Source organism: Chaetodon auriga, chromosome 23 (genome assembly GCF_051107435.1).
Source record: "Chaetodon auriga isolate fChaAug3 chromosome 23, fChaAug3.hap1, whole genome shotgun sequence".
Lineage (NCBI taxonomy): Eukaryota > Metazoa > Chordata > Actinopteri > Chaetodontiformes > Chaetodontidae > Chaetodon > Chaetodon auriga.
The window spans coordinates 4,811,733-4,836,957 of record NC_135096.1 but is presented as its reverse complement, the minus strand read 5'-3'; the positions used below and the strand labels follow the sequence as shown (position 1 = coordinate 4,836,957).

At 43.4% G+C, this 25,225-nt stretch overlaps 1 protein-coding gene across 1 annotated transcript; it reads left to right on the top strand.

The window, feature by feature from the left end:
- The first annotated feature begins 1,108 nt into the window (after positions 1–1,108).
- Positions 1,109–24,437, top strand: LOC143316290 (stonustoxin subunit beta-like). The gene is made up of 6 exons (XM_076724173.1): positions 1,109–1,127; positions 2,653–2,721; positions 18,772–18,895; positions 21,903–22,076; positions 22,515–22,669; positions 23,893–24,437. Exons 1-6 carry the CDS (start codon positions 1,109–1,111, stop codon positions 24,435–24,437), a joined length of 1,086 nt encoding a protein of 361 aa, XP_076580288.1.
- Positions 24,438–25,225: the final 788 nt, after the last annotated feature.

Below are 25,225 nucleotides of genomic sequence, written 5' to 3'. Positions count from 1 at the left end.
GTTTTTAATAGCATACACCCATCTACCCCCCACTGCTTTCTTTCTGGACTTGATCAGTCTCGTCATCAGACACATATTTAGACATTCTACAATCTGTGTATCTGTCTGGCATCCTTCTCTCTCTCGAAGGGTAACACCTGGGCTCAGGCTCACACTTGACCTCTACTGGCTGTGGTTGGTGGCGGCTCACTCCAGGCTGGTGGCTCACTTCAGGATTATGTTCTAGTGAGACATGGTGATCTGGACTTTTGGACTAAGTCTGTTTTAGAGACAAATTTTACCACCCTGCACTTCTGCACTTTCTTCGTGTCAGGAAAGTAGACAATGTATTCTGGACTGTTTTTGTCATACCCGATGAAAACACCCTTTTCACACCTTGGATCTAATTTTCTTTTGTCTTGTTTTTAAGCAAAACTCCGACCCAAACCTCTGCGTTCTAGACAGGTTCAGCTGTCTGCCTGTCAGTGCTTGGATTGGTGTCTGCTTTGTGCGTTTATTAAAACATCTGTTCCTCTCCACAGCAGTAGTCTGGACTGCATAAGTCCACAGTTGTTTTGGCAGATTACTTTCAATCAACATGCACCGTGCCATATCAAGAAGTGTGCGCCCAGGTCACCTACACACAACTGAACTCAGCGAGACTTTTATTAAACACGCCCACAATGGATATCAGACAGCTGCAATCAATCAGTCCTCAATCAACTCAAACACTCAATAAACATAACATAACGTTAAGTTTGCCCATCATAAACACAAAATAATAAATGAACATTTAATAATTGAGAGCACCGACTCAACATATGCACATAGAAGTAATCACTCACTTTAAATTGGGGATTGGATTGCAAGTCATGTGTGCATGTACCTTTGCCTTTTTCCTCTCCAAAATCCTTAAAGGCCAAGCCCTTCCAATTCTGCTCAGTGACTGAGCGGATGAGGAGATTGTTGTCCTCAATTTGTTGTTGAGGGGGAACCCCGGCCTTCACAAGGTCATCGACAGTGGGTCTGTTTGATGTCCATGCTGTCTCCTTGTCCAGTGTCTTCTGTATTCGGGCTGCTTGAGGGGGGTTGCCTTTCCTGTAAATTTTTAAATGGAATGAGCTGTACCATGGAGTACAAAAAGGTGAGTGAGTAGCATCATAGCTATATATATATTTATATAGCAGAAAAGTTGTGCATGGAAAAAAAATGATCCAATACAGCTGCCTCCATTAACAAGACATGCACAATGCTTACACAGTATGTATTGACTCCACTGCCTAAGTTGGAGATCCCTCCACTTGTGGTAGTAAGGCCGGTAGTGTAGAAAACCAGCCTTTGTACATTGGTCTTTGAAAGGCGGGTCACCAGTCAGTGTTTCAGGGAAGGCCCTGCAATAAGCGTCCCAGTCCTGCAGGGATGCGGGTGTGTGTAGACCAATTCGACAGCAGTTCAACACAACGAATGAAACAAAAACAGCTGCAATGTGTCCTCGTCTGTTTGATTGCTATGAGTCAAATCAAAGCCTTGAAAGATTCATAGAGCATGCTTTTGATGTAGTAATACTGATTACTCACTTCGACTTCAGCCGTTGTAAATCTGATGCAGGGTTGGACAATGGGACCCCACCTTCTCCAAGGAAGAACTTGCCCTGGTCCGTCTTGTCTCCATCTTGCTGTTTAAGGGAAAACGGCCTGATGTTGTTGAAGTAGCATTCCAAAAACTCCAGAGAAACAAAGAAAAATAATGAACTTCTTTCCCTGTCAGTTGGTGCTCCAACAGCAGGATAACCTCACAGTAGTGTCTGAAAGATGTGACTGCAGTGTTGGGGTTGTAATTGCCGCTGATTAGTTTTTGGTGGATATAATCAACATCCCTCTGTACAGCAGTAAGGACATCCTTCTTTTGAGACCTGTTGCAAAGGTCACTGTGTGTAGAAGAGCTGTATTAGTCACTACATCAGTGCAAGTCACAGTGCAGTGGTAATAAGATCAGCATACCTCTCAGTTGGCTGAACTGTCGGGCACATTTGAGGAGTGTTGGTGATGATGAATCCTCGACTCTGAAGGCGAAGGCATAGGCTGACACAAGAAGCTGGATCTTTGCAATACTCCTCGAGCTCTGAGAAGTCCCAAACTCTGCCCTCTCTGGCAAATAAGTTCTGGGAGGCAATTGCTCTGGATGCTTCTTGCTCCCTTTCCTCTTGTGTGTTGGTTTTCATACACACCCTCTTCAGATGCGTTGGGCGGTGGCCTATGATGTTTAATAACCCTAAATGTCCGACCAGCACATCACTAATTTCTCTGCCTGTTCCACTGTTAGAATAAATAGCGGCGCAACTTGGTTGCCATTATCCTGCTAATTTCTGTGTGGTGTGTGAGCGTGTCAACAGGTTGAAATGCCTGAAATGTCTAATTTCACATAAAAATGCATTAAGACACACAGAATATGCTTAAAATGTCGACTTTTTGAAGAGCTGACGGGGCCGCATCTTACCTTTCCATCTTCCAACTCCGTCTGGAAAGTTTTAGCCCACCCTACACAGCATCACCTGTTGATCACGCACCCTCTTAGCCAACATGGGACCAAGACTGGCGTGTTCAGTGCCCCCGAATTAGGGGGCGCACATTTATGCCATTGATGTGTTGTTGATGTGTGTTTGTGTTTGTGTAGGTGTGAGTGCAGCTGCGTATGCACACTGGAGCAGGTCCCTGCTCACACAGGGACGACAAAGGATCCAAGGTAGGTGAAACAGTAGGTAAGAGTAAATTGTTTATTGATGAATGCATGTTTTTATTGTTGTTGTTTGTGAATAAACTAAATTGCTAGACAGAATAGTTGTGTTAGACATGGCGTATTATTTTTATCATTAGGAGATCAATGTAATTATCAAAACAACAGAGAATAAAAAGATTTGACAGGTGAGGAAATAAAACAAAGCTGAAAAAGGGTGGGTCTCTTTGTCTGTCACGGCACATACAGCTGGTTAATCTAATGTGTTTTCCTGATTTCTATCATTCAGAAATCTCTTAGGAGCTGGCTCCAGAGGACTCGCTGAGTCTGTCCCAGCTGCCAAGCCTTATCATTTGTCTCCATCTACTGGTCAACAGTCCAAACTACAGCCTCAGTCTTTTGGCCGATCCTGCTTTTGCGGCTGAGCGTCTCTCTGTCATTCTCTCTGTCTGTCTGTATCTCCCTCCCTCTCTGTATGTGTAATTGAACAATAATGGGTGATAACTGTATGAATCGTATTTATTAAAAGTCACAATGTTTTTCATGAAAGTTAAATGAACTGTCAAGATGATATTGTGATTTGAAAGTAATAAAATCTAGATGAAATACCACTTCAGGCTTAGGTACAAAACACACAAAGACACGCACAAGCAAACAACAAACTGTGACAAATTTCAACTTAACAACTTTCTAAATTGATTAAGAACACACACTAATCACTGCAAAAGAACACGTCAACAACAACATGTTTTTTCTAAGAGTGTTATGAACAGAACTGTAATTGTGAACAGTTTCCAATGAACAGTGAACATAAGCTATAAATCTAGATGCAATACCACTTCAGACTTGCTGGGTCTAAGGACAGAGGATGTCACACTTTGTACAGACTGTAAAGCCCATTGGGGTGATGTAAATTGTGATTCTGGGCTATACAAATAACCCTGACTTGTTTTTCTTTTTCTTCTCCTCCTTCTTTTATGTATTCAACATCGTGTAAGTTGTGGACTCTTTAGTCTGGTCTCAGTGATCATAGGGACTCTCCAGATCGGCTCTATCCTGCACAGCTTCCTCCTGCCTGACCAAACAAGAGTAAACTCTGCTGGGCAGAGCCAATCTGGAGAGTGCCTATGATCACTGAGACATACAAGCCTCCACGCCACGTCAAGGCAGAGTCCATGTGGAGGGGTTTTTTTTCTTGCTTTTAAATGTACATAGACTATACAAAGATCAGAAATCTACACAGATTGGTTTGTCAGTTCCGTCTCGGGGAATCATCTTCTTCCTCTCGTTCCAGCTGAACTCTCAGGCGTTGCGCATTTTCACAGCCAAATCCTGAGTGTGGTCTGTGCAGGTCCCCTCAGCGGCTACCGGACGGAGCGATGACAGACAGGCAGGCAGACACAGACAGAGCCTTTAGGATGAGGCAACATGAGGGGAGGTGGCGAATCAGAGGCAGGTTAAGGTCAAAGGTCAAATGGGAATAAGACTACCTTTAGGTTCGGTTCCAGGTCCAGATCCAGCTGCAGGGTCAGACAGGAGGCTGGGGAGACGAGGGAGGGTGGGTGGACGAGACAGCCAAGGACAGAGGACATCCGGAGCAGCCAGGAGTTTGTCTGCAAGAGAATGACAAAAGAGTAGCATGCAGCATCATCCCATCAACATTTTATAACTTGTATACAATTTTTCCAAATATACTTGTAACCCAATAAGGTCTTGGCTAAACTCGAGTTCAACTGAGTCAACAACCCGACAACGCCACCCTGGGAATACATCATGTTATTAATTATTACTTTGACCACACAGGTAAGATTCACAAAGAATTAACAGAGACGTGGTTTTGAGTTGATAAAAAGAGTTTTCTTTTGTTTTTAATCTCCTTCAGTGATGCAAAACATCACCAACAATATGACACAAAAGAACATAAAACTGAAGGAAGATTGTTCAGTGTCTCAGCTTCAGTGATTTTTAAATAATTAAAAACATACTAAGAAGAGCCTAGAAAAAAATATATAAAATAGGAAGGTGGAGGGCTTGACTAAAAAAAAAAGGAAACATACAAAGGTGTCACACTTTTAGGTTGGCATTAAAATAAAACACTGCAAACAAAGTACACTAAAATATAAAAGAACACACAAGGGAATAAATAAGTCAAATCACACAGCCACCTTTCACACGGTAAAGCACAAGGCCACCTCTGTATGAATCAGCCAGTTTTAAAATGTAGTTACACAAAAACAAGCCTCACAACCCTAAAACAAGCTACAATCTTTGGGAAAATGTAAAACGAATTAAGAATATACTGGAAAAAAAAATAAATAAAAGATAAATACACTAAAATCACTGAATAAAATTTAGCACTTAAACCCAATAAAAGAAATTAAAAACTCAAGTGAGTTTCAACAAGCACAAAGCAGCAGTGGCAGTCACTGCTGCAAAGACACAAACACAGGTTAGACAATCTTGCTGTCTGTGCGTTGCTCACTGAAACACTACAACAATAGTAAAATTACCTTGGCTGTACAACACCCGATCAACGCTCAAGTTGACAGAGAGAAAGAGAGAGAGAGAGAGAGAGAGAGAGAGAGAGCGCGGCTGGCGCCGCTACCCGCATTTATGTGCCACTAATGGTGCTGATTAGGACCCTCGCTGCAGGTGTGTGACCGGAAGAAGCGGGGACGATACTGTTAGAACACAGCGGTGGTGGGACAGACCTAACCTGCCGGTTACATATAGAATGTATCCAACACCTACTCTGCTCTGTCCAGCATTAGTGTTTCATAGGCTGCTCTATTCAAATATGCTGCAATGAACAAAAGCACAGGACTAATGGATCACACTGACAGACAGACAGACAGACAGACAGACAGACAGACAGACAGACAGACAGACAGACAGACAGACAGACAGACAGACAGGGACAAAGGTCAAAGCTCTAGGTGTTAAAGGAGTATCTCATTGTTCTTTAGCAGTGGGTCCTAGACTTCAACACAGATAAACTGTTGTGTCCGTAGTCACTTGTCTCCATCTAGTGAACAAAACAAGCCATTGCACCCACCTTAGGAAGTAACGACCATCAGTCCTACACTTACAAACCATTAAAAAGCAGTGATTTTGACCTCTAATCAAATGGAAATGCAATCAATGGAACCCAACGACTATTGTTAGCAGAAGTAAAGTGTTTTTTTTGTCTGTTTGTTTGTTCTATTCCACAAAGGGCAGAGTGGCCGAAGGTTTTCTTTCTCGCCGAGCAGCAGCACAACAGACGCAATTCAATTCAATTCAATTCAATTCAATTCAATTCAATTCAATTCAATTCAATTCAATTCAATTCAATATTCCTTTATTTGTCCCGCGAGGGGAAATTCCAGAATACAGCAGCATCAGTAAAGATTAATATAAGAAGTGCATGCAAATTAGAAACAAAAACAGTATATACAAAAGAGTGAGGATTTTAGATAAAAATAAAAGAAAGAAATTGTAAAAAAAATTGTAAGAAATTGTAAATAGTATTTACAGACTGTTATGTACATGTTTTATTGCACAGCTTATTGTCCAGACTATTGCACTGATTACTTGGAGCAGTTTTTATTGTATAGTCTGACAGCTGCAGGGAGGAATGACCTGCGATACCGCTCTTTCACACACTTTGGATGTAGCATCCTGTCACTGATGGAGCTCCTCAGTGCAGTGAGTGTGTTTTGGAGGGGGTGGGAGTCATTGTCTGTCATGGAGGACAGCTTGGCTGTCATCCTCCTCCCCCCCACCTCCTCCACCAGTTCCAGAGGGCATCCCAGGATAGAGTTGGCCTTCCTAATAAGTTTGTCCAGCCTCTTCCTGTCAGCGATTGTGATGTTGCTCCCCCAGCAGACTACACCATAGAAAATGGCAGAGGCTGCAACAGAGTCATAGAAGGTCTTCAGGAGTGCCCCACGCACCCCAAAAGACCCAAGTACAATAATCAGATATACGTTACAGAATATAATTGGTCAGTTCCCAAGGCCTGGGCATACCATATCTTTGTTCTGGACATCTGATAAACAACCTGTGTGAGGGTGTGTTGTGTGAAGCGCGTATCTAAATGCAATAGACATCACAAACAGAGAAGAGGAGACAAGACTGTCAACAACCAGAGTGCCATCTGCCTTTTTGTTATGAGAAGTGGAGAAGTGGCTCTCACCAGTCATGTTATCCTTACGACTCTAGGCTATGAAAGACATTCATGTAGGTTAAAGATCATGGGATGAAAACACATGAGATGACCTCAAAGGGCCTGATCTTTACAGTTTCAGCTCAGTTCCTTCCTTTGTCTCCTCCATGTTTCTGTGGCAGGAAGCTGCTCTTTAGCTTTTCTTGCTTGTGTAGAAAGAGGAACGATCAGCCGGCCTGTGAGGAGCCACGTTCCTCTGACGGTCTTTGATTTGAACTTCAGGACCCAGAACTCCTGCGTGGTGACCTGGTCACTGACCAGGTGAGCCTGAGAAGCTCAGTGTGATGCTGCCCTCTGGTGGTTGCAGCAGTCTGTGCTGCTGATGGTTTGTGTGGATTTTCATTGTGATGGTTGACTTTGAAGAGTTGCTGCTGGATGTTGATGTTTGTCTTCTTTCTGTTCATGAAGTTTTATTGAAACAGGAGTCCGTCTCTGCTGGTCTTTAACTGGAACAGCTTCAAATATTCTCACAGCTTCACACCATGTTTTCATTGGTTTGAAGAAAACTGTGCACATCCAGAGTTTTTGAAGACGTTGATTAATTTTCTCTTCAGTTCCTGAAATGAATCCAGTGTGAACCATCAGAAATAAAGACAGACTTGCTGCAGCATGAATGTAAATGATTCAAGCATCAATAAAGGTCTGATATGGCAGAGATGGCCAGAACTTTCGAGTCAAACCACTGCCACTGTCCTCCTGGCCTGCTGTCTGGCTCTGGCATCATGCAGAACCCTCAGTGGGGGGACAGTGGGCCATCAGAGTTTGTGGTCGGGGACCTCTCACACCTGGTGTAGAAGGTGTTGAAGCACAGACCTGCTGTTTTGTATATGTGGATATATGTTGTTGTTGTCGTCCTCAGGGCCTCTCAGAGACTCCCAGTCATGACACTCCATGCATCCTGGAGCATGTCAGTTACTTCTGGAGTCCATCACCTTCCTGTGGTCCTGGATGGTTTAGTCCTCTTCAGGTGCTGTCTCAATGTTGGGACCATCTGTGTGATGCAGTGATCTGAGAGTCCAGGACACTCACAAGGACGATGGACGAGATTTCTCTCTGGATACTGGAGTAATGTTGATGTGTTTTTACTGCGTCCAGCTGTTGGTGGTGTAAAAACATGTCGCTGTTGTTATCTGTCGCAATCTGAGCATTTTCTGTCTTTTGACAACAGAAATCCATGTTGGTGTCTGTTGAGTTTCTTGTGAAAATCGATAAAATGAGCGTCTGAAGACACATAAAGACGTCTCGACTGTGTCATGAAATTGCTGCCACTGTAAAATAAACATTTCCAGTTGAGGTCATTCAGTCTGTGAAGGAGTTTTGAGTCCGAACGAGCTGCAGTGACTTTTAGTGTTGTTCTTTTCATGCAATGCAGGAATGGACTTCAGGGCCCGACTGAACCTCCTGACGTCTGTCTTCAGAGGACAGATGGACCATCACTGTGGGAGAGGAGGCGTCTGGACTGTCCTGCAGTACTGACGGTCCACCTCACGTAAATACACCAACACTAAACGATTGCTTGGATTCAGGAATGAACCGTCTCCTGCAGACATGCTTGATTTAAAGCTTGGATTTTGTAGACTTGGTCAGCTGTGTTAATGTTTTCTTTGCTTCTTTTTTTAATGAGCGTAGTTTGAAAAATAGACGGTAAGTGCACCCATAAAGTCCACCTCTCTGTTTACAGGGAACTTTCAAGGTAAATTTGTTGGATTTATACAGAAAAATATGGCTAAACTGAAAAATGAATGTCCTGTTCGACGTATGGTTGATTACCTTAATCTATGATGAAATGATGTCTTCAGTGGGTCATCACATACAGATTAAGTCCATATGACTTCTCACTTTTTATGATTAAGACTAAACTAAGTACTCAGACTAAGACTAACCGGTCATATAAACTGAGTTTGTTTTCCATCCAGAATAGTTTGTTCCCATTTCAGACCTCCTCGTGTCTCATGCTCTTCATGCTGCTGCACCTTTAAACCTTCCTGTTAAAACCCCTGATGATAAAAACAGCTGATGCAGCGAGTGTGCTGCCTGGGCGTCTGAAACATCTCATCTTTGGAAACTGTCTTCATGTTGCTGCTGCAAATCATCCAAACCTTTCACACTTCAGGGCTTGAACCCAGGAGGCTCCAGCGTCACGCTGACAAATCCTGATTTGCTGCCAGTAAAAATGCAGTGAAGCAACTCATTAACTGATTGTTTTCAAGCTCTAATTTTTCAATTCATCTTTTTATTTTCATGGATTCCTGGAAGGAGTTGAAGAGCATCCCACATTTGAATTTCCTGAATGTGTTTGATGCAGAATTGATATCCAGTCTGTGAGTTATGAAGCCGAATTGTGTTAATTTTCTGCATGTTACGCTCAGAATTTGAAGCCTCCTCTTTAAATCTGTAAATTGGTGCTCCACATGTGTGTTTGGCCTTCAGAAGTGACTGATGAACGTCTCAAAGCCCGATGCCTCCAGCGTCAGTGCTGAAACACGGACTCTAACCCTGCATGTGAATCAGGAGTTTGCGTCTCGTCGGTGTACTTTCCGCTCAGTTTTGTTGCGTGTACGCTGTGAAGTGGAGTTTTGTTGCGCTCATCGATTAGCGAATGGCTCCTTTGTTCATCTTTCTTTTCAGTCATCATTTGACTTCTTTCTTTGACTCTTTCTCTTTCTCTTGGCAGCCATTTCATTCTCCTCTTTTCTCTCTTTGTTGCTGTTTCTTTGACTCGTCCCCTAATGGTGCTGTTTCATCATTTGTGTGTTTCAGTCGATATCAGCAATAAAGTTTTTTTAAGTTCTTTATTGTTGTTGAACAGAACAACTGAAACTTTTCTTGTTTTTGTGTCAGAAGTAAAATAAAGTTCAGTAATGTACTGTACTTAAGTACAATTTTAAGGTACTTGTACTTTGCTTGAGTATTTCTACTTCCTGCTACTTTCTTCTGCATTTCTTCCAAAGCTTAAGTTACGTCGGAGATTCACATTATTATTACAAAATATGATCAGAGAATCAACGATGAAGTAAAATTACAGATGAAACTGCAGTATAAAAGTACTGTGAGATGATCCATTCCGAGTACTTTTGCTTTGTTCTTTAAGTATGCTCCTTCTGTACTTGTACTCCAGTACAATGTTGATGTGAGTACTTCTCCCTCAGAAATACCAGAAATGTGAATAAAAGGCAGAATAAAAAGCTGGAGCCTTTCAGACTTTCTACTTCCTGTTTCCTGTCATTGATGCACATTTGAAATAAAGGTTTTCAGTCATAAAATGTGCTTTTTGTCAGCGGATTAAAGAGAAATAGATGAGATAAAGGAGATTAAAGCTGTGTCTGTGACAACAGTGAGGAAAGTCTGTTAGTTTGTCTCACGTCTCTCTCTCTCTCTCTCTCTCTCTCTCTCTCTCTCTCTCTCTCTCTCTCTCTCTCTCTCTCTCGCTCTCGCTCTCTCTGTCTCCTGCTGCTGCTTCCGTGTGGTGCTGTTACGCTGCTTCCTGTCTGAACTTTACTTTCACTTACTGTCGTCGGTGTGTGGCAGTTTGTTTTCTCCTCTGAAACTCCAGCTGAAGGTAAAGTAACTCATTTCAGGTGTTTTTTACTCAAGCTGTCATTAGCTTAGCTTCAGCACAAACGGCATCGATCTGCAGCTCCGTCCATCGTTTCTCCAAACTCAAGTACTGTTATTAAGTACAGTCTGGAAGTACTTGTACTTTACTTGAATATTTCTGCTATTTTAAATTTCTTCTGTGTAAATATTTGACTTTCTCCTTCACTTATCGATGATCGAGGATCGTTCAGGCATAAAGAAACTTTCAGTCATGTTGAATTTACTGAATATTCCACAAACTGAAGCTTCCTGTCAGATTCAGTCAGTGTGTGTCAGTGGATGTCAACGGTCATCCAGGCATCAAGTGTGTGTTCACTTCACTGCAGCTTCATGGCGCCATCTAGTGGACTGATAGAAGTACAGCAGCTCGGCCTCACACTGCTGTCTGACTGCATTCAGCTGACACTGATATGAAAGACAAGATAACAGCCAATCAGAGGAGGAGCAGCTGATATTTGGACAGGAGAAACCATGAAAGGATGATTTCAGCTGATGTGCACATGAATGATTTGTGCTTCCTCTCCAGATCAAAGTGTGTGTGAGCTGACATGAGTTCAGCAGCATGAATCGGTGTGAGGACAGAGAGGAGGGAGTCCGTCCCTCTAAAACCAGTCTGTGTGGGGACGATGACGGCCAGACCGAAGCTCAGAGGTGAGACCAGGATCTCTGACTGTCCAGGACTCGTCTCCATGTCAGAGCACTCGAATCTCTCCACCATCATTATTCACACTCAAAGCTCTGTGTGTGTTGTGTAGAAGGCCAGAGCAGCAGGACCCACCAGACTCTGCTGGACCTGGACCTGGACCCAGCTGTGTGTCCTTCAGGAGTGACCAGTCAATGGATGACTTCATTAATTTTAAACAGCAACATGTCTCTGACAGACAGTAAGTTGTTCTCAGTATTAAACTCGTGTTGGACAATTTGACCTGAAATGTCCACATGTCCTCCTCATGTTGTCCATTGCTGATGTTTGTGCTCATTAAATCCAGTCTGACCAGTTGTCCTTCTCTGTTCATGTTGTCCTTGAATGATGATGAAGGTTAGAGCTAGATTAGTGTTAAAGGACATTTGTCCAGTCTGTCCCTAAACAGCACTGACATGTCCACATGTGGACACTGAAAGCTGAGGATAATATGAGGCTTCAGCACAAATCCAGTGGGGACCTTCCAAAGTCTCTTGACCATCAAACTTCCTCTTTGAATGTTGGACGAGAATGCTTCAGCGACCATCGTCTCTAAATAACAGTCAGGATATTTGTGCTGAGTCTCGTGATGCAAACGTTAGAAAACAGACCAACAGAGTCGGTGCTGATGGACTCCACAGTTTAGTTTGTTGTCTGTCAATCACAGTAAAATCTGCTCAGAAATCAGTCCATTGACTCCTGCTTTGGTCCGAAATTTGATGGACAAATGAAGCGATGATCCACAGACTGAAATCATTCAGCTTCATGTTTGATTGAACTTTGGTGTGTTGATCCTTTTCTTGTTGATAGCTGCTAGTCTCTCCAGCAGCTTCTGAGTCTGAAGAAGAAAAAGTCCATTTCCATCCCTGGTGGTCTTCCTCTGTGTCTGACAGGATCAATGGGAGACCAGCCTCTGCTGGACCTGGACCTGGATCTGAGTCTGGACCTGGATCCAGCTGTGTGTCCTTGAAGAGTGAATGGTCGATGGGTCACCTCAATGACTTTAAAGGATTTCGACTGTCTGCTGCAAAGAGGTAAACTGTTAATAACATTAAAATATCACAGATTCTTGTTTGAACTGTTTTTTATCCAGAGAAGTTTTTTAAACCTGTTTGTTTATTTTCAGCATCGTTCTTCTTCTCATTTGTTTGTATCCTCACATGTGGAAGCTGCCCAGTATAACCAGTCTTCAATTCTTGACTCCAGTTGAACATTTCCTCCACACACACCTTCTGACTGATGACTGCATGAGTATAAAACAGTGACTTGATTGAGGCTAACAGATGCTAACGAAGGCTAACCCTGATTCCACTGAGTTCCTCCATCAAATCAACATGTTGTGGTTTTCAGTCATGTGACAACACAAACACAAACATGTCAGTGATAACAGCTGGACTGAGATCAGCTGCTGTGAAACACAGAATGAAACAACACAGAAAGTCTGAGGAAACACACAGTCTGTTTGTGATTGATGCTGCTGATGGATTCACATAGTCAAGAACGACACTGACGGCGGCATCATGGCGCCTCACATCAGGCTGGAGTTGTGCCTCTGTGAAGATGTCCGATGCAGAGAAGGGTGTTATGGGTAATTAAAGGCTGCAGGAGCTCAGAGAGGAGACAAAGCTCAAATATGTGGTTTGTGTCCAACAAGTGGACAAGAACAAATACATGTTGTCCAAGAATAAAAGAAAGAGCCAGAACAACTTCTATGAGCAACAGCTGCACCTGTTTCCTTCATGTAGTCCAGAGAAGAATGTTCCAGCTTTCATTTGAAACACAGCTGGATGTGAAATCACCCTCAGCTTTGCTTTGATCCAGTATTCTCTGCTTCTCTCTTTGCTTTTCTCATGTTTCACTCAGTTTATTGTGACTCACTGCCAATTTGCGCTGGACAGGTAGCATCCAGTGAGCTGTGTGATGCTGTCCACAGTATTATAGGGGTCAATGAGAACTGGAGGGACTCAACCAGACAAACTGGTGAAACAATAAAGTGAAAGCTGCATAGAAATGCAGACTGGACTTCAGCTGGTGTTTGTCTCTGTGTGGACGGACGTGATGTGAGCTAATTCCTCATGATTCCTCCACAGAGTCCACCAGGAGAGCTCAGAGGTTCCCAGTGATCAGTCTGCCCAGCAGCATCAAACTCACCTGGACTCCATATTTATGGTCTGTACATGTACAACAGCTGCTTTCAAATCTCTTCTGTTCACAATAATCTTCACGCTGTACTTTTTAGACCAGTGGACCATCACTCCGTCCAACATGGATCTGATGTTTGCTTCCATGATTTCACTTTATGTCATTCATATCATCTTCTGTTCCAGCTGCTGGAGGAGAACATTGTCTCTTTTGTGAGGAACGAGCTGAAGAAGATCAAGACGGTTCTGAGTCCAGATAACCCAGAATGCTTAGAGAGTCAGGGGGAGGATGAGGAGGTGTTGGATGGTGAGGATGCAGAGCAGAGGAGGAGCAGCAGAGAGGCATTTCTGAAGATCACACAGCACTTCCTGAGGAGAATGAAGGAGGAGGAGCTGGCTGAGTGTCTGCAGAGCAGTAAGAGGATTTCTCTAAAGGTTTAACTGCTGGATCAGTGGAACATTCACTGATGTCTCAACAGATGGACCAAAATATGTTCAGACAAGGACATTAAAATCTCATCTGAACTTTATCAATCACTTATTGATTTATTTGTTGTGTCTTCATTCAGGACGTCCTGTTGGTGTTTGTGAGCGTGAACTTAAATCTAACCTGAAGGAGACGTTCCAGTGTGTGTTTGAGGGGATCGCTAAAGGAGGAAACCGGACCCTTCTGAATCAGATCTACACAGAGCTCTTCATCACAGAGGGAGGGACTGGACAGGTCAATGAAGAACATGAAGTCAGACGGATTGAAACAACATCCAAGAAACCACACGGACCAGAAACCACAATCAGACAAGAAGACATCTTTAAACCACCTGGACGAAATGAACCAATCAGAACAGTGATGACAAAGGGAGTGGCTGGCATTGGGAAGACGATTTTAACACAGAAGTTCACTCTGGACTGGGCTGACGACAAAGCCCACCAGGACATACAGTTCATGTTTCCATTCACTTTCAGAGAGCTGAATGTGCTGAGAGAGAAAAAGTTCAGCTTGGTGGAACTTGTTCATCACTTCTTTCCTGAAACCAAAGAAGCAGGAATCTGCAGGTTTGAAGAGTTCAGGGTTTTGTTCATCCTTGACGGTCTGGATGAGTGTCGACTTCCTCTGGACTTCCACAACAATGAGATCCTGACTGATGCTACAAAGTCCACCTCAGTGGATGTGCTGTTGACAAACCTCATCAGGAGGAACCTGCTTCCCTCTGCTCGCCTCTGGATAACCACACGACCTGCAGCAGCCAATCAGATCCCTCCTGAGTGTGTTGACATGGTGACAGAGGTCAGAGGGTTCACTGATGAACAGAAGGAGGAGTACTTCAGGAAGAGGTTCAGAGACAAGGAGCAGGCCAGCAGAATCATCTCCCACATCAAGACATCACGAAGCCTCCACATCATGTGTCACATCCCGGTCTTCTGCTGGATCACTGCTACAGTTCTGGAGGATGTGATGAAGACCAGAGAGGAGGGAGAGCTGCCCAAGACCCTGACTCAGATGTACATCCACCTCCTGGTGGTTCAGTCCAAAGTGAAGAACATGAAGTATGATGGAGGAGCTGAGTCAGATCCTCAGTGGACTCCAAGGAGCAAGGAGATGATTGAGTCTCTGGGAAAACTGGCTTTTGAGCAGCTGCAGAAAGGAAACCTGATCTTCTACGAATCAGACCTGACAGAGTGTGGCATCGATATCAGAGCAGCCTCAGTGTACTCAGGAGTGTTCACACAGATCTTCAAAGAGGAGAGAGGACTGTACCAGGACAAGGTGTTCTGCTTCGTCCATTTGAGTGTTCAGGAGTTTCTGGCTGCTCTGCGTGTCCACCTGAAATTCAGCAGCTCTGGAGTCAATCTGCTGTCAGATGAACAAACAACCTACCACCATGAACGTGCAGGGTCTAAACTTGTTATCCACTTGACACAAGTCTTCAAAGACAGAGAACCTGAACTAACACATCTCCACCAGAGTGCAGTGGACAAGGCCTTACAGAGTCCAAATGGACACCTGGACTTGTTCCTCCGATTCCTCCTGGGTCTTTCACTGCAGACCAATCAGACTCTCCTACGAGGCCTGCTGACACAGACAGGAAGTGGCTCAAAAACCAATCAGGTAACAGTCAATTACATCAAGAAGAAGATTGAAGAGACACCTTCTGCAGAGAAAAGCATCAATCTGTTCCACTGTCTGAATGAACTGAATGATCGTTCTCTGGTGGATCAGATCCAACAGTCTCTGAGTTCAGGAAGTCTCTCCACAGATGAACTGTCTCCTGCTCAGTGGTCAGCTCTGGTCTTCATCTTACTGTCATCAGAAAAAGATCTGGACGTGTTTGACCTGAAGAAATTCTCTGCTTCAGAGGAAGCGCTTCTGAAGCTGCTGCCAGTGGTCAAAGCCTCCAAGAAAGCTCTGTCAGTACTGAGATAGTGAAGTTTATTCATCAATAAATACTCTGATATCTAACTTACTGTTTGCTTCCTTCCTGTGTCTCTTCAGACTGAGTGTCTGTAACCTCTCAGAGAGAAGCTGTGAAGTTCTGTCCTCAGTCCTCAGATCCCAGTCCGGCAGTCTGAGAGAGTTGGACCTGAGTAACAACAACCTGCAGGATTCAGGAGTGAAGCTGCTGTCTGCTGGACTGGAGAGTCCACACTGTGCACTGGAAACTCTCAGGTCAGATCAAGTTACTGTTTGTATTGACAAGCATAGAGGCTGTATCACGTGTAGCTCTGGAGGATGAACTACGATGTAAGTCTGACAAAACAGCTTTCTTTGTTCACTGAGGTTTCCTTCATCAGCCTCTGTGCAGATTCCAAAAACAAAGAGATGTTTGGTTCATCAAAACTGTCGCTGCAAATAAGACAAGAGAGACACGCTGACAGAAAGCTACGAGCCGATGATAAATACCAATAGACTCATCAGTTGTTCTATTAGCTGCAGTACCAGCAGTGTCAAATGAATCTGACTGTAAATCAGGACCAAACATAAAACTAGAATTCAAAGTTGTCTCTAGATTCTGTACCTTCATCATTTTTTTAGTTTGTTGAAGATCTGCTGTGTCAGATTTAAAGTGTTAATATGACCTGAAGCAAACAGGGACAACATGATTGATTACCAGCTAAATGCAAGAAGGTTCCTTTGGCTGAAAGCAACATGAAGCATCGGGTTTGTTCTGCTCTGGTCACACGGCTTTGAACGTCTGGCTCAGCAGGTCTGCAGACAGAACGTATTCCCTCAGCTGAGAGTCTGGATCCTCATAGAGAAAACCATCAGGGGAAGAATTAAAGTTCAGTCTGAAACTGTGAACAGAACCTCGTCTGGAGCAGGTCAGGTGTGGGCAGGGTTTGTTTGGACCAGAGAGAGAGGACTCATCAGGGAAGATGGCGACTGCAGGGTCCATCCAATGGCTGGACAGACTGCTGTTGGCAGGTGCTGGTCCAGTCTCAGAGCTGGGTCTGGGTCTAGCTCGCCAGAGAATGAAGCAAAGTGGTGCTTGATGTGTGTGGCCATCAGGAGGGATTGTGACAGCCTCAACCACAGACACAACCAGAGCTCCACAGAACACAGCCTCTATGGCTGATTCAAACTGTTCCTCTGAATATATCACACAACTCTGAGCTTTCAGTCAGTGGAACAGCAGCACAGCTGTGTTCTTACAGACATGAGGACAATGAATGGACGCCTGCGTGGACTGAGAGACGCTCAGTGAATTATTTCCTACCAGCTCAGTGAACTTGTAGCTGAAACTTCAGTGTCACTCACAAAGATAGGAAATTTGTGTTTCAGTCTCTCAGACTCTGAAACTTCACTGCTGAAAATATCTGAAGTATATTCAGATTATCTGTTTGCACAAAACCTTTTCAAACATGGAAAAATATTTCTACAGCTAAACTTTCATTTGTGAGATTTTTTAAATCAAACTCACACATTCAGATTCGTGCATACTATTTTTTCACATGCACACAAAAGATGATGTTCAACTGAAGGCTGTGAAATTATTTCTGAACATCATTTCACAAAAACTCAAAATATCAATGAGACTCATTTTCTCCCAGATTCATTTTTTATATATCATGTGACGTTGGTTTCTGGATGTCTGTTTATTTGTCATTCACTGATGATTTATTGTCACATCTACAACATGTTTATGATGGAACAGCAAAGATTTGCACACATGCTGAGAAGAGACTCAACATTTTAAAATAAATGTTCTTTTTCTTCTTCTTCTTCAGACTGAGTGGCTGTAACCTCTCAGAGAGAAGCTGTGAAGTTCTGTCCTCAGTCCTCAGATCCCAGTCCTCCAGTCTGAGAGAGCTGGACCTGAGTCACAACAACCTGCAGGATTCAGGAGTGAAGCTGCTGTCTGCTGGACTGGAGAGTCCACACTGTGCACTGGAAACTCTCAGGTCAGATCAAGTTACTGTTTGTGTTGACAAGCATAGAGGCTGTATCACGTGTAGCTCTGGAGGATGAACTCCGATGTAAGTTTGACAAAACAGCTTTATTTGTTCACTGAGGTTTCCTTCATCAGCCTCTGTGCAGATTCCAAAAGAAGAGATGTTTGGTTCATCAAAACTGTTCCTGCAAATAAGACGAGAGACATGCTGACAGAAAGCTACGAGCCATGATAAATACCAATAAACTCATCAGTTGTTCTATTAGCTGCAGTACCAGCAGTATCAAATGAAACTGACAGTAAATCAGGACCAAACATAAAACCAGAATCCAAACTGGTCTCTAGATTCTGTACCTTCATCATTCTTTTAGTGTGTTGAAAATCTGCTGTGTCAGATTTAGTGTTAATATTACCTGAAGCAAATAGGGACAAAATGATTGATTACCAGCCAAAAGCAAGAAGGTTCCTTTGGCTGAAAACAACATGAAGCATCAGGTTTGTTCTGCTCTGGTCACACGGCTTTGAACGTCTGGCTCAGCAGGTCTGCAGACAGAACGTATTCCCTCAGCTGAGAGTCTGGATCCTCATAGAGACAACCATCAGAAGAAGAATTAAAGTTCAGTCTGAAACTGTGAACAGAACCTCGTCTGGAGCAGGTCAGGTGTGGGCAGGGTTTGTTTTGACCAGAGAGAGGACTCATCAGGGAAGATGGCGACTGCAGGGTCCATCCAATGGCTGGACAGACTGCTGTTGGCAGGTGCTGGTTCAGTCTCAGAGATGGGTCTGGGTCCAGCTCGCCAGAGAATGAAGCAAAGTGGTGCTTGATGTGTGTGGCCATCAGGAGGGATTGTGACAGCCTCAACCACAGACACAACCAGTGCTCCACCGAACACAGCCTCTATGGCTGACTCAAACTGTTCCTCTGAATATATCACACAACAACATTTATCAACATTTTAAAATAAATGTTCTTTTTCTTCTTCTTCTTCTTCAGACTGAGTGGCTGTAACCTCTCAGAGAGAAGTTGTGAAGTTCTGTCCTCAGTCCTCAGATCCCAGTCCTCCAGTCTGAGAGAGCTGGACCTGAGTAACAACAACCTGCAGGATTCAGGAGTGAAGCTGCTGTCTGCTGGACTGGAGGATCCACATTGGAGACTGGAAACTCTCAGGTCAGATCAAGTTACTGTTTTTGTTGACAGATTTAAGTTAGTTCTGTACATTTAGAGATTCATTTAGTTTAAACAGTCTCTCTCATGTCAGGATTTGAATCTTTCAGTCTGTTTTGTTTATTTTCAGATCTCTGACGGATTGATGATTTTGAGTTTGTGAAATGATGATCAGAAATAATTTCCCATTCTACAGTTGTAGATCATCTTTTCTGTGCATGTCTGAATGTGTGAATTGAAAAAAAAAATCAAAGTTTCCAGATGTGTCATAAAGTTTTGTCACTGTCGAAATATTTTGCATATCTGTAATTAAAATCTGTGCAGGAATATTTTCTACAGTGAGGTTTCACAAAGTGCAGCATGGGTCATTAAACCTGATGAATTGACTATTGATCAGAGTGCCGAGTCATGGGAAACATGAATTCTGAAGGACTATGAGTCAGCAGTTTGAATCCAGCGCAGAGGCTGTCTCATGTGAAGCTCAGTGGGATGAAGGACAAAACAAATTGGACCAAGCCAGGCTTCCTCTGTGTGAGCTGCCTAAACTAAACATGAACTCCAGCAGTGGCAACTGGTGACTTAATTTGTTGGGGGGGCGCAGTTGCGCATGACGGCCCAAATAGTGCCTCACAAGCAAAACACAACACACAAAATCTAAAAAACAGTTATACTAGACGATTGTTCAAGTATCAATACAGCTAGAGACATACTTTGGATATTTCTGATCTGAAATGAAGAGCTTTGGGGCAGAATTGATTCAGAAAGTAGACTACTTTAATGAAAGTCGAGCACATGTTACAGTTTCACCATTACACTAGTTAAACTAGAACATTGTTAAACCATCAATACAATAAGAGACAGACATTGGATATTGTTGAATTATCGATAAAATCAAGTGGGGACTCAGACTCGTAAATTTGTCAATCACCCTCTGATTAAAATCTGCCATCTCAGTCACCAGCTTCTTCTACATGGACAGGATGGCTAAGGCATTCAGCCTGTCCTGAGTCATGATGTTCCTGAGGAAGGTTTTGACCCTCTTCAGTGTTAAAAAACACCTCTCAGCCTCTGCAGTGGAAGTCCACATGTGGCATGATGTGCTGGAACAGTTTAAGGAAAAAATTAAAGTCAGAATCCTCTCGTAGCCTAATGTGACCTCCTGCTTCTTTGATTGTTTTGTCATCAAAGTCACTTGAAGAGCGAATTCTCCTGAAGCATTCAATGAGGTCGTCTGTGTGCTCAAACACAGTTTTGATGGCCTGGCTGTGAAAGTTCCATCTCACATTGCTGGATGTTGGCAATCTGTGAGCCACTACTTTATCAAGGACACTGGTCCACTTGGGAGATCTTGAAAAAAAAAAAACTTGAAAACCCACCAAGATCAGAAAAAAAAACAATTCTCACCATAGAAATGTGAGAGGTAGCCTGTTGCATTATGATGTTTAGTTGATGTGCATAGCAGTGGATGTAGTGGCATTTGGGTACTCATCCTGTATTCTTCGCTGAACACCTAAAGTGGCACCCCTCATAACACTGGCTCCATCATAAGCCTGGATGATGAGTTTTACTTTCTGTTCAATGCAGTAGCAATGGACTCAGCATTTGCTCCGTTGTAGTCCATAACGTCTCAGTCCCAGGACTTTGAAATAACAAGCAGGGGAAACAAAAAAAAAAGCATTACTTACTGGACATCCAGCTAGCCAACTCCGCTTAGCATCCATGTTTGAGGAGAAGCTTTGTGTGTATGTCCTCCCACGATCAGTAGTCTGCTGCGAAATGTTTAAATCCGGACGGTCAGGTCTCAAATCCTTCACCCTTTTCTTGTCCACATCTAACCAACGCAAAAATGGAGTATCACGTAGAGAACCAATCGAGTTTTCTTTCACCACAGTCACCATTCTTCCTTCACAGTCTCCGTGCTAGCCGTCTTTTGTCTTCTCTGGAAGTAGTTACAGCTGCGAACCAATGCTTGCTGATGGACGTGACTGATTCGATGAATTGTCCAATCACACCAAGATTGCAAAACAATGCCATTGGTCTGAGTGCACAGAGGTGCGAACTAGAAGCGAATTTTCATGCGCCAATGAAAAGCTGTCTCTGCCCGTAAACAGTAAAAAAGTTTGATAGCTCTCATAGACTCCAGCATTACCAGCAACCTTGACCTGGAGGAGGGCTTTATATCGAATGGCAAATCGCAAGTCTGGCCTAAAGTAGGACGCATTTAATGGTTGCTGATAGTGTGGTGGGTACCATTTCACCATTGCACAAGTAAAAATGCAATGTACTTTGTTTATTTATTTCATATTTGTTAGGTTTGATTGATTCATGGTTGATCTTGGTAGATATATAAAAGAGTCAATGTTTCACGAGAGGGGCGGTGCCCTAGCGCCCTCTATTGACCAGCTGCCACTGAACTCCAGGCAGAGATAACGGGCATCACGATGGTGGTTATCAGCTTCCTTCGTTAACTCAGGTTTCCTTCATCAGGCTCTGTGCACGTTCCCATAAAAAGAGACGTTTGCTTCATCATTTGACTCTTTGTCACCACAAAAAGGACCAATCATGTCCCCCCTCCTTCAGTCCAGAGGAACAGGTTGTTATAATGGAGAGCTTTGGAGAATGTAAAAAATAAAAGAGGAAAATCAAGATCATGTTGCTGCACATAAGACGAGAGAGGAATGCTGGCAGAAAACTGCTGATCCTTTAAATCATTCAGTTCATAGATTTGTTTCAGCACTCAGTCACTCTCAGAGCCTCCTGTTTATTTCTAACTGCACATTTGAGAGTCTGAAATTTTAAACTTCATCCAGCAGGTTTAAACATGAAACTCAGGAACTGGATTCAGGTCTGACACTGTCCCCTCATGAAGGACACATGACTGTGTTCTTACAGACGTGAAGACAACGAATGAACATCTACAACATGTTTATGATGGAACAGCAAAGATTTGAACACACGCTGAGAAGAGACGCAACATTTTAAAATAAATGTTCTTTTTCTTCTTCTTCAGACTGAGTGGCTGTAACCTCTCAGAGAGAAGCTGTGGAGTTCTGTCCTCAGTCCTCAGATCCCAGTCCTCCAGTCTGAGAGAGCTGGACCTGAGTAACAACAACCTGCAGGATTCAGGAGTGAAGCTGCTGTCTGCTGGACTGGAGAGTCCACACTGTGCACTGGAAACTCTCAGGTCAGATCAAGTTACTGTTTGTTGTAAAAGTGTTGACGTCTTTCTTTAACCTCAGAAGTCCACACATTTGACATATACACACATTGATGAGCAGATTTTTTCTCTCAATGTTCCTTTCATTAATGAAGTCTGGCTGAGATGGAAATCCTCATTTCTGTTTTGTTGTCATGTGATTTTGATTAGTGGACGTCGCTTTATTCCTGATTCAGTCATGATTAATTACCACAAAGGTGTCGCTGAGGACCTCAGGAAGTGAAGTGTCGAGTGTGAAGTCGTTGACCTAAAACACAGAAACTGTTGAGAATTATGATGGGTTGTAAATCCTCCCATGTGATGCTGCTCAGCCTATCAGATCTCTGCATTTTGAGAGCAATGATTTGACGGACATAGCAGGACCCTCGGATGATCTTCCATATGTGTTGTTCTGTGTGTTTTCAGGCTGTCAGGCAGTCTGATCACAGAGGAAGGCTGTGCTTCTCTGGCCTCAGCTCTGAGATCCAACCCCTCCCATCTGAGAGAGCTGGACCTGAGCTACAATCATCCAGGAGACTCAGGAGTGAAACTGCTGTCTGCTGGACTGGAGGCTCCTCACTGCAGACTGGACACTCTCAGGTATGAAGAGGGTGCTGCAGCCACAGTCAGTCAGTGTGAAAGAGGAGGAAGAGCTGGAAACATGTTGTCTGTCTTTTTGGTTGATGGTGGATGTGAGTGAGACATGAACAATCACACATGTAGGAAACCTTTGTCCTTTGATCACAACATGAACACTGGTTGAACATGAAAAGGACTTATTTGTGTTGGAGGTCTCAAGGAGAACATCTCCAGGAACAAACATGATAATTAGTTGTTGGTCATAATTGATGCAGTTTGGACAGATCTCTGCATGGAAAAAGAACTGTCTGTCAGTTTGACAAATGTCCTTTTGTCCTCAAAAGACATAGAAACAAGCTTCCAATAAGTCCAAAGCAGTTATATTTAGTTCAAACTGCTGGAACCTGACAACCACAGGACAGAGCAGGACTTTTGAGATGCTTCATTCAAGTGTTTTTCTCAAAATGTTGGACTGTTCCTTCATCAGTGGAGAACAATTGGAATGAACATGGTCTTCACTGCAAACATGGCTTGTAAATATTTCCATGTGCAGACATCAAGTGGCTCTTCTTGTTCTGGTGAACTTCAGGAAGTTTGATTTCCACACAACAGAGTCATGATGACTTGTCTCAGATATTGAATTTATTGACAGTATTCACACTCAATCTAATCAATGATTAAAGCTCTGTTGGTTTGTTCAGTGAAGACAAAGTCAGACTGATTATTGATCATCACAGGTGGGAGAGCGAGAGAACGATCAATGAGTGAAGCAGCTTAGAATAGAAGTCAGCAACAGATTGAAATGAGGAAATGAGCTGATGAAGGCAGATTTAATGATGAGAGAGAATCAGTGTCGCTGTCAGTGTCTGAGCAGAGCTGAAGAGGTTTAGGGGCAGCAGGGAGAAGCAGGCCGGATCAACATGTTGGGTTTGTGTGTATGAGAGTGATGTAACGTCCATGTTTGCATGCTGAAAGAGGAGGTGCTGCTCTGACCCCCCTCCTCCTTTCAGGGTGGAGCCTGCTGGAGTCCGATGGTTGAGACCAGGTCTGAGGAAGTGTAAGTGTGTCTTTAATTTGACTGATGAAAACAAAGCAGAGCACATTCAGCCATCTTCAAACTGTGACATCACTCATTCACATCTCTGATGTCATCATCAAACTGTCCATCAATCAACAGATGATGGATCAATAACTGCAGCTGTTTTCTTCTTCTTCTCTCCATCAGATTCCTGTGAACTCAAACTGGACACAAACACAGTGAACAGAAGGATCAAACTGTCTGACAACAACAGGACGATGACGTATGTGAAGGAGGATCAGTCATATCCTGATCATCCAGACAGGTTTGACCGGTGGCCTCAGCTTCTGTGTGGAACTGGTCTGACTGGTCACTGTTACTGGGAGGTCGAGTGTAGAGGAAGAGTTCATTTATCAGTGAGTTGCAGAAGAATCAGAAGGAAAGGAGATAGTAGAAAGTGTTTGTTTGGAGAGAATGATCAGTCCTGGAGACTGGACTGCTCTGATGGTCGTTTCTCTGTCCGTCACAAGAACAGAGAAAAATTTATCTCTTCCTCCTCCTCCTCCTCCTGTGTCTCTCACAGAGTAGGAGTCTATGTGGACTGTCCTGCTGGCACTCTGTCCTTCTACAGAGTCTCCTCTGACTCACTGATCCACCTCCACACCTTCAACACCACATTCACTGAACCTCTTTATCCTGGCTTTGGGTTCAGGTCCTGGTCTGGTTCCTCAGTGTCTCTGTGTCCTCTGTAGGAGGGAGAGTCTCCTCCTGTTAGAGAAACACTGCTGAACAGATCAGTTGAGTCTGTGCAGGATCTCAGTCACATCAGTCTTTCAGGTTATTGGGATAAATTGATCAATGAACTTTGTTGAAAATGATTGAAAAGATTCCTCATTTACTTTGTGAACTTCTTCCACTTCCAGTCCTTTAAAGATGGAAGCTGTGATCATTAAACTGTGGAAACACTGTTGACTTGAACCTTCAGCTGTGCGTTGATTTCAATTCTGGATCTTGTTCCAATCAAAGCTGAATGATGCTGTGAGTGTTTGTTGTGTCTCTCAGATCAGGACTAGAGGTCCACTGAAACAGTTTTTTCAGGGCTGATACAGATCATTAGAAATCAATGAGACCGATAACCATTAAAATATCAGATATCATCTTGATTGTTTCACTTCATGTTGTGTTTTCATGGTTCATTTTACTCAACAACATCAAGCTGAACCAAGAATCAAGTGAGCACAAACTAATTCCTGATGGCTGATAACACTTGAACTGTTTGTTGACGTATTAAGACATGAAGAAGGTGACAGCAACCTCCAAGATCCAAGACAAGTGACCACAGTGAGAGCAGCACAGGTTTCCCTCAACACCAGAGACAACCTGAAGGACGTGGACCTCGTTAGCAGACGTCCACTTCATTCAAACAACTTTATTACCACCAACAAGTCTTCAGTTTGGACCAGTGGAGGTTTTGGTGTCTGATAACATGTCGTGATACTGTTTGTGACTCAAACTTTGATTTGGAGTCAAGTTTCATCTT